Source organism: Phalangium opilio, unplaced genomic scaffold (genome assembly GCF_054372755.1).
Source record: "Phalangium opilio isolate 3A_F unplaced genomic scaffold, DU_Popi_V2 ptg000031l_1, whole genome shotgun sequence".
NCBI lineage: Eukaryota > Metazoa > Arthropoda > Arachnida > Opiliones > Phalangiidae > Phalangium > Phalangium opilio.
The window spans coordinates 4,766,967-4,781,517 of record NW_028324158.1 but is presented as its reverse complement, the minus strand read 5'-3'; the positions used below and the strand labels follow the sequence as shown (position 1 = coordinate 4,781,517).

Below are 14,551 nucleotides of genomic sequence, written 5' to 3'. Positions count from 1 at the left end.
TTACTGCAGAACTTAGGTACGCGTACAGCTTTGTCCACATTAGGCTAGCGCTCGCGTCTTCGCGTCTTCGTCTATTCCCATCTTCGCAACAGATCACGAAAGACGTTTGCGCTACTGTTCAGATACACGCAAATACTTATCTTTTTCTATTCTGAGAGCCAATGAAACTTGAGCAAGCAATGCACCATCTACGTTGTCCATATTTATTAATAGTGAGTCACTGAGCTGCACGCTGCTTGTGCCTTTGTGAAAAATTTACAAAAACGAAACAAATCTTGCCCTCCACACCCCCCACCCATACTCTCGTCTGTGATTGGTGCTATCTCGCGAAGGCGCGAAATTCTTGGTTTAGTCGCAAGATATTTGTATCTTCGCGAGGTGAGGACGCAAGTAACGAAAACCCAACGTGGACAGTAGCGCGATCTTGCAAGCAAGGATAGCGAAGATGCGAACGTGCAAAGTGTGTCAGTCTGGGCAGGCCTTAAGGATTGCTAAATAGAGAGTGCCCGTAGTGTCAGTTTAAACTTTCTAATGTTACTGTTTATTCGCCATAAGCATAAGCGAGGATGACTCTGATCCCCGGACCCCTTTCCGATTGAAATGGTTTCGTTTCTTTCGCACATTTTTGAAATCTGAATCTCAAGCTCGATTAGTCAATTTGCGCAAGACGTTTTGCGGTCATTATTAGTACATACAGGATTGATATTTCCTGGATCGTTGGTTTGGCACGATATACCTTCAATTCTACCTATACAACATAAATATATTGAAAATTACAAAAACATCCTGTCTGCAGTAAGACGTACGAATTGAGCACTTGGATTAAGTTCGTTGAAAGAAGCACTTAACGTGAATGAAAAAATGTCCGCCAAGGAGTTAGAATACACTGGATATCCACATTACTCCTTCGTTCAGAAATTCGAAACCGGAATTACTTACGAATGGGTTCAACTTTGGTTCAAGAAAAATTGGCATTACAGTCTTTACTTGGCTTTGGTTTACTTAATTTCTATTTTTGGTTTGAAAAAATATATGAAGAACAGAAATCCCTTTAAAGTTCGTAAAGCGGTCATTGTGTGGGACTTTTCGCTGGCCGTATTCAGTATCTGCGGTATGTTAAGAATGGTTCCAGAGATAATCTACATCTTGAAAAACTTCGGTATGGAATTTTCCGTTTGCAATACAACCATCAACTCGGTCACTTCGTTTTGGGCTATGGCTTTCGTGTTGTCTAAAGCTCCCGAACTTTTGGATACCGTCTTCATCGTGTTAAAAAAGCAGAAACTAACAACGCTACATTTGTCTCATCACGTTTTAACCTTGGTTATTTTATGGTCTTTCGCCAAAAACATGTCAGCAGTTGGACGTTGGGTTATAGCGACGAATTTTAGCGTGCATTCGCTCATGTACAGTTATTTTACGTTGAAAGCGGTTAAATTTAATATACCGATCAAGTTCTCTATGGTTATGACCACCGTTCAAATTGTACAAATGATAGTTTACTTTTTGGTTTCTGCGTATAGTTTAAAGGCGAATATACAGGGACACGATTGTACAACTGGTGTTGGCGTATCGCTCATTACGATGTCTTTTTCAATGTATTTAATGTATATGTTTACCAAATTCTTTCTGTATAGGTATAAATTTTTAAAAAGCGACCCAAAAAAGACACAATAGTTTTTAAAATATTGAACAATTATGTACTTGAAGCCTAACCTAGCTAAGCCTTTTCTTTAATTAAACAAATCACAAATTTACTTTTTGGTTAAGGAATGTTAGTAATGTTTGTAGATTATTTAAGTTGAGAAATGTTGCTGTAGCTAATCTTTGCGATGAATTTGTAGCAATTCTAGCATTTAATAGGTGACTTTTTAACAGATTAGTGCTTTTATGACTTGAAAATTATTTGTTTAAACAGTATGTGTTTCCCAAAATATTATTTCCAACAATTCGCTGTTAAATTTAATTTTGTGCTTTTCCCCCCAATATAATTATTGATCAACGTTGTTACATAATCTTTCTTATTAAATAATTAAATTGTAACCTTAACGATATTGTAATGAAGCTTGAAACATGCCAAATTTTTTGTGAATTAGATCTATTTAGATTCAACTAATTATAATTGTGATTCTCATGTTGAACCACAGGTGAAAACTCGGGGTTTGTGTAGATCCGTGATTTGGGTGGGTTAAGTAACTTTCACTACGAATGGTAAAAAGTCTTATCCTTAAAAGTTTGGACGTAAGGCATGACTGATGTACCGGCCTGGAATTTGAGAGGGAGTAGCCAAAAGTACTAATGCTTCATTGTATTCAATACAAGCAAACTTTTCAACTTTTTTACATTTAAGCCGTGACTGTGTACCACCACATGTCGCTTTACACCGTTTACGTATTCTCGCTATCCCTACTCCAAAAAAAAAAATCTGGAGAGCCTTACATATCCTGAGATTCTTAGATAAACATATGCCAGGGGTATGCGAACATTTGAGGAATTTCTAGTAGACCATTCAAATAATTACTTGCAAAGAAACCAACACACAGGGATCGGGCCGCCATTTTTTCCCCTCGCACCAAGAGACAACGACAGGTGGAGCCAGAGTTCCCTACACGCCAACTTGAACTACATCTTCATGTGCTTCTTAAGTACTACTAAGATCTCTACTAGTAGTGAGGTGCACAAGTCTATTACACAGTTTTTTCCTCTCCCCAGGGGCCTAAAATTATAAATCTTCAATTCGACTCCTCTTTATACCATCTTTCAGGTGATACCCTCTGATTTATTGTGCTATTTCTGGCAAAGAGTGAAATAACTTTCCGTGGGATCAACAATGTGACTATTTTTAATGGGAAGTGCCCTTCGTTCAGGTATACAGTGAAGGCGAAAGGGGAGAGTGGAAACCTACATACCTATAACGTTGCCTCTGTACCAGTACCTTAGGCACCGTAGTCCTCCAAGAATCCTTAGCGTTTAGGTAGGGTCGTACAGTACGGAATCGTAAGGGACGCCACCCTTGTCTTAAAAATATAAGCTAGTTCTTATACAAATACAATGGCGATAGGCGGTAGCATTTAACAGTCGCCCACCGAAGGGTAGGGGCGTGCGCAAACTCCGCAAAGTACGCTGTGATAGCTTCGGTGCCGCAGGCCGCCTATCATCATTTCCAGTCCACCTTACCTCATTTCTCCTTGGGTATACTTCGAGAATATTAAAAATACCAGAAATATTTTTCATGCCGTTTTGAATTAATATTCAGAAAAACATAGCTTTACAATCATTCACTTTGGAATTGCTTTAAATGGTTTTAAATCTGGACTGACGCAAAATACTTCAATCATGTTTAAAGTTTAAAATCAGGAAATGGTTCAACTTTAAATTTACGCAAGACGTTTTGTGGTCATTATTAGTACATACGCGATTGATATTTCCTGGATCGTTGATTTGGCGCGATACACCTTCAATTCTACCTGTACAAAATAAATATATTGAAAACTACAAAAACATCCTGTCTGCAGTAAGACCTACGAATTGAGCACTCGGATTAAGTTCGTTGAAAGAAGAACTACACGCGATTGAAAAAATGTCCGCCTCGGTGTTAGAATACACTGGATATCCACATTACTCCTTCGTTCACAAATTCGAAACTGGAATTACTTCTGAATGGGTTCAACTTTGGTTCACGAAAAACTGGCATTTCAGTTTTTACTTGGCTTTGATTTACTTAATTTCTATATTCGGCTTGCAAAGATATATGAAGAACAGAGATCCATTTAAAGTTCGTAAAGCGGTCATTGTGTGGGACTTTTCACTGGCCGTATTCAGTATCTGCGGTATGTTAAGAATGGTTCCAGAAATAATCCACATCTTGAAAAACTTCGGTATGGAATTTTCCGTTTGTAATTCAACCATGAACTCGGTCACTTTATTTTGGGCTATGGCTTTCGTCGTGTCTAAGGCTCCCGAACTTTTGGATACTGTTTTCATCGTATTAAAAAAGCAGAAACTAACAACTCTACATTTGTCTCATCATGCTCTAACCCTGGTTATCCTATGGACTTTCGCAAGAGACATGTCCGCAATATTACGTTGGGCTATAGCGATAAACTTTAGCGTGCATTCGCTCATGTACAGTTATTTTACGTTGAAAGCCGCTAAAATTAATGTACCGATAAAGTTTTCTATGATTATGACCACCGTTCAAATTGTACAAATGATAGCAATCATTTTGGCTTCTGCGTATAGTTTAAAGGCGAATATACAGGGACACGAATGTACTACTGGTGTTGGCGTATCGCTAATTGGGATGTCTTTTGCAATGTATTTAATGTATATGTTTACCAAATTCTTTCTGTATAGGTATAAATTTTTAAAAAGCGACCCAAAAAAGACACAATAGTTTCAAAATATTGAAAAACTGTACATGGAATCTTACCTAGCTAAGCCATTTCTTTAATTAAACAAATGATACATTTTCTTTTTGGTGAAGGAATGTTTGTAGTGTTTGTAGATTATTAAAGTTTAAAAATATTGATGTTGCTAATCCTTGGCATTAATTTGTAGCAATTCTAGCATTAAACACTTGACTATCGAAAAATATTATTTCCGCTATTGTATTTAATTTGTTTTCGTGATTCCTCCTCCATTTCATTGAATATTAATTTCAACCGCATCATTAACGTATAGTGGTTAATGATATCCTTGAGTGTTTGTTTCTTAAATATTTTGTTAACATTATTGATCAACGTTATTACACAATTTTTTTTTATTAAGTGACTAGCTGTTACCCGCGGCGTCGCTCACGTTTAATAAGAACTTTCATCAATTTGATATATAGAATGGATAGATTTTACTGATGACTAATATTTTGTAGCCAAGGAGCGAAGGCCCGTCGGGACATTTTTTATTACTTTTCACGCGGACATTATTCCATAAAGAAGGGGTTTTAATTTCTGGCCGCCATTTAAAAAGATGGCAATAAATCGAACCCGAAAGACCATTCCGCCCGTCTATATATGTTAAAGAAAACCAGTGTACTAAATATTTGTGAAATTAGTTGAAACGCGCGGACTTGGTTGCATAGAGAATTAAGAATTTTTACATTTCTGGGTGCCATTTATTAAGATGGTGGCAGATTGGAAAAATCTTTCTTAGTACGCGCCTATTACTTATGAGTAACGTTCCTGCAAATTTTCAGCGGTTTGGGCTGGGCGTTGATTATCAGTCAGTCAGTCAGGACTTGGATTTATATAGATATAGATAAAATTCTAACCTAAAGGCCTTGGCGTGGACAGTATAATGAAGTTTGAAACATGTCAAATTAAAAGCTTTCTAGTGAATTGTTAGTAGTGGTGAGGTGTACTAGTCAAAAATTATAAATCTCCGCCGCACACTGAATTATACTCCTGCTGCCGGGTGATTCCCTCTGATTTATGGCGCTAACTTTGGCAAAGGGTCAAATAACTTTCCGTGAGACCAACAATATGATTGTATTTTGATTGAGAAGTATTCTTCGTTTAGGTATACCTTGAAGGAAAGAGGACTGGCAGTAGCGTCGCTAGGGTTTAAAATTTGGGGGGGGGCTAAATCTGGGCAAACTATTTATTATAAGAACTTAATAGTAAAATTGCATAATTGGTTCATTGGAAAATGTGTAGACCTTTATAACTATCCGTATATTTGTGTCAACGTGAAATTATTTGTATTTTAAAGATATACAACCTTTTATTGATAAAGAGTACGGAACCGTTTACGAAGGATTTTCACTCGTTTTAAGTTTATTTGTAGTTTTAGTTAGCTTTTAGTCCACACTATTGGTACTCCCTTCGAAAGAACATGAAACATTTTACTTGTCTCCATCTGTTTTTTTCTTCAAAATTGTACTGTTTGATATTGAAATTCATATCTGCTGAGATGAAACTTGTCGAATCTATCATTGTAATCTTTTATACAGGGTGTTTGTGAAAAGTCCATCAATAATGAAAGGGCGTATTTATTGGGCCATTTTGAGTCGAAAATGTTCTATGACATTTTGCCGTCCGAGCCACGGTTTTCGAGTTATGATTTGAATATTTTAGGGATGACCCCTTCATTAAATTAGCGCTGTCTTTCAATTTCTTAATTAAATTTAAGGGGTCATCCGTAAATTACTCCAATCATAACTTGAAAACAGTGGCCCGAACGGAAAAATGTCATAGAACATTTTCGACTCAAAATGGCCCAATAAATACGCCCTTTCATTATTGATGGACCTTTCACAAACACCCTGTATATTGCTACAGAATTTTAGGTTGCTAACAGCAATTATTTGGTAGGGTTTAAGGATTATTTTGGGGGGGGGGGCTGTAGCCCCCCCCCAAAAAAAGGCCTAGCGACGCCATTGACGACTGGAGTGGCAACCTACATACCTATCACGTTTACTATGATCGCTTAAGCACCGAAATCCTCCCGGAAGCCTTACCGTTTAGGTAGGATTGTACAGTACAGATTCGTAAAGGATGCAACCTCTGTCTTAAAAATAGAAGCTAGTTCTTGCACAAATAAAATGGCGCTACGCGGCAGCATTTAGCAATCGCCCAGCGAAGGACAGGGGCGTGCGTAAGGTTCACTGGGACAGTTTCGGTGCCGCATGTCGCCCAACACCAGTTCCAATCCGTCTTAACTCGTTTCCACTTGCGTATACTCGGAGAATATTTAAAATACCAGGAATATCTTTCGTGGTGTACGGAACTAATATTCAAAAACAACCTAGCGTTACAATAATTCTGTTTACAAAGACTCTAAATTGTTTAAAAACAGGACTGACGTAAAACACTTTGATCAAGTTTACATTATAAAATCAGGAAAAAGTTGGAATTTAATATTAAGCAAGAATTTTTCGTGGTCATTATTAGGACTTATGCGAGTAATACTTCCTGCTTTGGCAATATACACCTTCAATTTTACCTATACATGATAAATGTATTGAAAACTACAAAAACATCCTGTCTGCAGTAAGACCATTTGGATTAAGTTCGTTGAAAGAATCATTTAACGCGATTGAAAAAATGTCCGCCTCGGAGTTAGAGTACACTGGATATCCACATTACTCCTTCGTTCACAAATTTGAAACTGGAATTACTCACCAATGGGTTCAACTTTGGTTCAAGAAAAACTGGCATTGCAGCCTTTACTTGGCTTTGGTTTACTTAATTTCTATATTCGGCTTGCAAAGATATATGAAGAACAGAGATCCCTTTAAAGTTCGCAAAGCGGTCATTGTGTGGGACTTTTCACTGGCCGTGTTCAGTATCTGCGGTATGTTAAGAATGGTTCCAGAAATAACTTACATCTTGAAAAACTTCGGTATGGAATTTTCCGTTTGTAATTCAACCATGAACTCGGTCACTTTATTTTGGGCTATGGCTTTCGTCGTATCTAAAGCTCCCGAACTTTTGGATACCGTTTTCATCGTGTTAAAAAAGCAGAAACTAACAACTTTACATTTGTCTCACCACGTTCTTACCATGGTTATTTTATGGTCTTTCGCTCATAACATGTCAGCAGTTGGACGCTGGGCTATAGCGATGAATTTTAGCGTGCATTCGCTCATGTACAGTTATTTTACGTTAAAAGCAGCTAAATTCAATATACCGATCAAGTTTTCTATGGTTATGACCACCGTTCAAATTGTACAAATGATAGTATGCTTTTTGGTTTCTGTGTATAGTTTAAAGGCGAATATACAGGGACACGAATGCACTACTGGTGTTGGCGTATCGCTAATTGGAATGTCTTTTGCAACGTATTTAATGTATATGTTTACCAAATTCTTTCTATATAGGTATAAATTTTTAAAAAGCGACCCAAAAAAGACACAATAGTTTCTAAAATATTGAAAAACTGTTCATGAAGGCTTACCTAGCCAAGCCTTTTCTTTAATTAAACAAATGATAAATTTGTTTTTTGGTGAAGGAATGTTTGTAGATTATTAATGTTAAGAAATATATTGATGTAACTAATCGTTGCCATGAATGTGTAGCAATTGTACCATTAAACAGCGTTATTATGACTTGGAAATTTATTTGTTTAAACAGTATGAGCTTTCGAAAAATATATTTCTGCTGTTATATTTAAATTTGTTCTCGTGCTTTCTCCTCCATTTCATTGAATGTTAATTTCAACCGCATATAGGGGTTAATGATATCATTGTGTTTTTGTTACTTAAATATTTTGTTATCATTATTGATCAACGATGTTACACAATTTGTTTTTATTAAACAATGAAATTCTAACCTTAAGACTTGGGCGTGGAAAATATTATGAACTTTGAACATGGAGAAAGGGGGAGGAGTCGAAATCTTGAGCCGAACTCTGCCCCGACCCGCGATATAAGTTCCCACAAAAACGGGAGGACGGGGTGGGTTGAAATAGTGGGGGTCGCACAGGGTTGGCAAGTTTTTGCCAGGGGTGGAAAAAACCGCGGTTTTTACCTGGTAAAAACCGGGTGGCAAAAACTAATTTTTCCGCGGTTTTTACCGCGCGGTTTAAACCAGGTTAAAACCGGTGGCAAAAATCATTTTTTCCGCGGTTTTTTCCACTTTTTAAGGTTTTTTCCAGTTGCTATGTGAAGTATTTGACTAATTATTCGTTAAATATTCGCGAAAAACCTGGCAAATTTGAATACTAAAAATTTAATAGAGTAATAACCACCTCGAATTTAAAAATTAAAAATACTATTGTTATTTTTCTAACATAACAATAACAAACATCTCGAAAATGCACTTAAAACTCGCTAGTTTACCACTTTGTAACCATGAACTTAGTTTTTGCCGGTTTTTTCTGTTTTTGCCGGTTTTTACCGGTTTTTTCCACGTGTCCCGGCAAAAACTAGTTTTTGCCGGGTTTTTGCCAACCCTGGGGTCGCATCATCCACATAGTGGTAAACACACGTGACCTATTTAGCTGGCGCCGTCTGTGGCACCATGGTGGCGAGTTTAGCTTAATTGCCTTCTGCTACTTCGTGGCGCGTAGATTTCAAGGGAGGAACGGAGGCAAGCTTTTTGTGAATTAGGTAATATCTGGTAATATTTCATGTATTAATTATTTGAATATGGGCATATACTGCGTGTATAAAAGCCAAAGTTATTATCTAAAACGATGGAAGCCTGGAACCATGCTGCCACTATATTTTGAATTTGTTAAGTCGAGACATGGTCGAGAGAGGGCGTGATAAATGTAGCCAAAGAAGCATCATGGTGGTTTTACCACAGTGTGAAGAATCTTTCCCCATTCCATCCCCCACAGTTTTCTCCCACTTGGGGGTGAAGCTTACTACGCATAGTGACCGAGAAACGCTACTCATTTCGGGTTTGAAACAGGTAAATTTAGAAGCTTTTTTTTGAATTGTTAGAATTATAGTGAGGTGTACTAGTCTAGTACACAGTTTTTCTCCTCGTCCCAAGGACCTAAAACCGCACACTGAATTCCACTCCTCCGCACGCTGTATTCCATTCCTCCGCACGCTTTATCCCACTCCTCCGCACAGGTTATTCCCTCTGATTTACGGCTCAATTTTTGGCAAAGGGTGAAATAACTTTCCGTGAGACCAACACATCAATATATTTGTATTTTGATTGAGAAGTACTCTTCGCTTAGGTATACCTTGAAAGAGAGAGGAAGGGAGTGGCAACCTTTATAGCTATAAACAGAAGTAAAATAAATAGAAGTATAGAGCTCTAGCATTGGTAACAGATCCTGGCATTAGTGAACAAATTTGAGGATTTTATGCCTCTTCCATCGCGCCTACACTAGAGAGAAAAAATTTGGTCGAGTTACAAAAACATTTCCTACCCCCTTCCCCTCAACCTAAAGCCGCGAAAAACGGACGCGGGTGCTTGAATCTAGTTCGGCCGTCCACCGCCGCGAGTGTCTCACGTTTTGGAGAGAAAATTCAGAAACCGCTACCAGAGGGCCAACCGTTGGTGTGTTTTCAAGAATATTCACATTCGCCAAATGAAGAATTTGGTTACTTCGATACTTCTAGGCCCTTATCTTACTTCTGCTATAACGTTGCCTCTGATGTCTTAATTTAGGTACCCAGAATCATTAGAGTTTAGGAAGGATTGTACAGTACGGAATCATTAAGGATGCCACCTCTGTCTTAAAATAGAAGCTAGTTCTTGTACAAATGCTATGGCGCTACGCGGCAGCGTTTAGCAATCGCCCACCGAAGGGTAGGGGCGTGCGTAAGGTACGCTGTAAGAGTTTCGGTGCTTACCATCATTTCCAATCCATTTTACCTCATTTCTCCTTGGGTATACTTACCAGAAATAATTTTAATAATAATAAAGTAGGAGGAGCTAATTGAAAAATATAACAAATCGTCACGAGTGACGTTTCTAGTGTGGAAAAATGACGCTCGCGCTCAAATTCGTAAGATCATGGAAAGAATGCAAGTGAGGAAATTTGTTCTAGTTTGAAAAAAAAAATCCTCACGAGCATTCTACATCCAGACTTACGTCACGTGCAAAATCGCGCGCAACTGTGATGACGTTTTCTTATTTTTTAACAAGTTCAGCAAGACCAAACACTTTATATATTCACCTATTAATATTCTAAAACCACCTAGCATTACAGTCAGTCTGTTTGCAAAAGGTGTAAGTGGTTTTAAAACAGGACTGACGTGAAATACTTTAATCAAGTTTACGGTTTAAAATCAGGAAAAAGTTGAAATTTAAATTTACGCAAGACCTTTTCGTGGTCATTATCAGGACTTACGCATTTTAATATTTCCTGGATCGTTGGTTTGGCACGACACCTCCAATTCTACCTATACAACATAAATATATTGAAAACTACAAAAGCATCCTATCTGTAGTATTATAAGGCGTACGAATTGAACATTCGCATTAAGTTCGCTGAAAGAAGCATTTAACGCGATTGAAAAAATGTCCGCCTCTGAGTTAGAATACACTGGATATCCACATTACTCCTTCGTTCAGCAATTTGAAACTGGAATTACTCTCGAATGGGTTCAACTTTGGTTCAAGAAAAACTGGCATTATAGTTTTTACTTGGCTTTGGTTTACTTAACTTTCATATTCGGCTTGCAAAGATATATGAAGAACAGAAATCCCGTGAAAGTTCGTAAAGCGGTTATAGTGTGGGACTTTTCACTGGCCGTTTTCAGTATATGCGGTATGTTAAGAATGGTTCCAGAGATGATCTACATCTTGAAAAACTTCGGTATGGAATTTTCCGTTTGTAATTCAACCATGAACTCAGTCACTTTATTTTGGGCCATGGCTTTCGTCTTGTCTAAAGCTATCGAACTTTTGGATACCGTTTTCATCGTATTAAGAAAGCAGAAACTATCAACTCTACATTTGTCTCATCATGCCCTAACCCTGGTTATTTTATGGACTTTCGCAAGAACCTTGTTAGCAGTTTTACGCTGGGCTATAACGTTAAACTATTGCGTGCATTCGCTGATGTACTGCTATTTTACGTTGAAAGCGGCTAAATTTAATATACCGATTAAATTTTCTATGATTATGACCACCGTTCAAATTGTACAAATGATAGCAATCTTTTTGGCTTCCTCGTATAGTTTAAAGGCGAATATACAGGGACACGAATGTACCACTAACGCAACCGTATCGTTCATTGCGATGTCTTTTACAATGTATTTAATGTATATGTTTACCAAATTCTTTCTGCATAGGTATAAATTTTTAAAAAGCGACCCTAGAAAGACACAATAGTTTCTAAAATATTGAAAAACTGTACATGAAAGCTTACACTAGCTAAGTCTTTTCTCTAATCAAACAAATCATAATTTTTCTTTTTGGTGAAGGAATGTTTGTAGATTATTAATGTTGCTGTAGATAATCTTTGCGATAAATTTGTAGCAATTCTAGCATTTAAGAGGTGACTTTCTAATAGATTAGCGTTATTATGACTTGGAAATTTATTTGTTTAAACAGTATGGGTCTTTCGAAAAATATTATTTCCGCTGTTGTATTTAAATTTGTTCTCGTGCTTCATCCTCCAATTAATTGAATATTATTTTCAACCGCGACATTAACATATAGGCGTTAATGATATCCTTGAGTGTATGTTTATTAAATACGTTGCTAGTAATATTGATCAACGTCATTACATGTTTTTTTTAATTATTAAATAATGATATTCTATCCTTTTTGTTTTGTGTGAATATTGTAATCAAGCTTGAAACACGTCAAATTAAAAGCTTTCTTGTGAATTAGATCTATGTAGATTCATCTAATTATAATTACGATTCTCATGTTGAAACACAGGAGAGAACTCGGAGTTGGTGTAAATTTGTGATTTGGGTGGGTTAACTTACGTTCACTGCGAGAGGTAAGAAGATTTATCCTTTACTGTACTAAAATAATTGGAGGTATGGCATAACTGATGTACACGGACTTTGAGAGGGAGTGTCCAAAGTAATAATGCTTTATTATAGTCACTACAAGCAAACTTTCATCTTAGCGAATCCATATTCATTCAAAAATTGCATGAATCCTTAATAAACTACGACGCAATTTTTAGTGAGTAGCCCCTCAACGCGTTACCATTCACTGTATTAACCGCTAAGTAACCGTTAATCCTTATCCCTTTTTAAAATCGCCAATGAATTTTTAGTGAGTAGCCCCACGATTATTACCCGTAACAGAGATTCTGTATGCAAGAATAATATGAAATAACAGTCAATTTAAAAAAAGAACTCAAAACGGACGCATCCTGAATAAACTATTTTTAGCGACGGTACTAAGATGACCCCCCTAACCACCAAGTTTCCCTTCTTCGCAATCCCTTTTAAAATCACCAATAAAAATCAGCAATGAATCCCAGACGCAACCTTAAACATTGCTAAAGTGATGATGTAGTCGAAACTCTTAATACAAGTATGACTTTGTATTGTTTGATGCTCTTTGTGATCAAAAATTTCTTTGTGATCAAATTAAAATCCTGCAATATCCAAGAAATTAATTAATTTAGCCCGTCTAAGGAATGCAAATTTTCGCTAGGTCAGTCTTCCTTTAGTAATAAATTTAGTTACGCCATTCTGCACTAAGTTTTATAAAAAAAATAACGCCATTTTTAACGCTTGAAACCATCGATATTTTATCAGCACGATCAAACTACAGCTTCATCCTTGAAATTCCCCGAACTTCACTTAAGGTGCAGCAAAAACCCGCACCCAATCTGATTTATGTTAAATTCCCTAGAATATACCGAATATTGCTCCTTTCGCAGTAAAGATGAATTTATTTAATTCATCCAGGAATAGTTAAAATTTTCTCTTTCAGAAACTTTTTTATGCTAAAGTGACTAGTAACTCAGAAACAACAAATACGCATTTCATCAAATGTAATTTCTGTTTCGAAAATATTGCACTTCATTGGCCAATTTCTTATTTGTGAATGTGTCGCCAAGACCCACTGACCTATGATGCTGAAATTCTGCATGAAGATACTAAAAGCTCACTAAGAAAGCTTCTTTACTAAACGGCCATCTTGATGAAGAATTCCAGATAAGTTATTAAAACTCCCTTAATGGTGCCGTAAATACTTTAAATGAAAGGTTCAAACAACCTCTTCTAAAAATGGAAGGTAAAACATTAAAAAAAAAAAATGATCACTAATTTAAATACGCTGACTACTGTCTCGCCATGTTTAGAGGTGACCGCTACCTACAACGCGCGCGGGATATGTTCAACCAATCCTTAGGGGTAAGGGGTTCTGGCTAGCAGACGCCACTAAACCAATGATGGGACTATAGTCTTCGTTTTTAAGACTAATTAAATTCTAATTATTTCGTAATAAAAGATCATTTTTTTAATATTTTCCCTATATATTTAGAAAAAGGTCGTTCTTTTAAGGTATTATGTGTAGAACCGGGATATTTCCTTTAACTATATTCACTTGACCCTCCAAAGGACGCGCTTCTGCTACCCTAAGGTAGGGCACAAACATGAGGCTCACGGGCAGGGACACATTTGATTTAGTTATCTCACTGATTACACTATTTGTTTTAGCTTTGTTTACAGTGTTAAAATACACTATCAAAGCCGTAGTTTATTATTAGGACTTTTGAAATGCATTTAAGGATCGTTTTTCACTTTAAATGCCTAGCTCTATTTCTTTTTCACAGAAAGAACCAATATTCAATATTCTTAAACTAATTTAACACATTCTTTAAATAAATATATACACGTTAGACCTAAAAAAGTGACCTGAAATGTATATCTTTCGGCACCTATCTTAGGTAATAGGAAAAGTGGAGGTATTGCAGCCTAAGGAGTGTGTCCCGACTGCGGAAGAGAGCTGTTTTGAAAAGCTAATGCTCTCTTGGTTTTGGAGAGGCTTAGCAGCGATGTACCGTAACGGAAGATGATCAGGGCATCGAGTTCCCTCCTTGAGTTAAGACTGGGCCTTAGGGACTACGTTATAAGAAGCCCCCGGGTTGGTGTCTCTCGATATTCAACGTCAATGTGGACACGGGAACCAATGACTCAGAAGGAAGAGTTTCCTTAAATCCTTCCAAG

At 37.0% G+C, this 14,551-nt stretch overlaps 1 protein-coding gene and 1 pseudogene across 1 annotated transcript; both read left to right on the top strand.

Annotated features, from left to right (window-relative positions):
* The first annotated feature begins 861 nt into the window (after positions 1-861).
* On the top strand, positions 862-3,480 carry LOC149690157 (very long chain fatty acid elongase 6 pseudogene; annotated as a pseudogene).
* A 3,563-nt stretch (positions 3,481-7,043) lies between these two features.
* LOC149690156 (very long chain fatty acid elongase 6-like) lies at positions 7,044-11,707 on the top strand. The gene is made up of 3 exons (XM_089870486.1): positions 7,044-7,534; positions 10,892-11,633; positions 11,702-11,707. Exons 1-3 carry the CDS (start codon positions 7,044-7,046, stop codon positions 11,705-11,707), a joined length of 1,239 nt encoding a protein of 412 aa, XP_089726612.1.
* The last annotated feature ends 2,844 nt before the right edge of the window (positions 11,708-14,551 follow it).

What these genes read in the sequence shown, in the direction of transcription:
- LOC149690156 (XM_089870486.1), top strand. Translation starts at nt 7,044, where the DNA reads ATGTCCGCCTCGGAGTTAGAGTACACTGGATATCCACATTACTCCTTC. An exon ending in TGGTCTTTCGCTCATAACAT is followed by an intron (nt 7,535 to 10,891) that starts GTCAGCAGTTGG and finishes ATTCGCATTAAG; the next exon opens with TTCGCTGAAAGAAGCATTTA.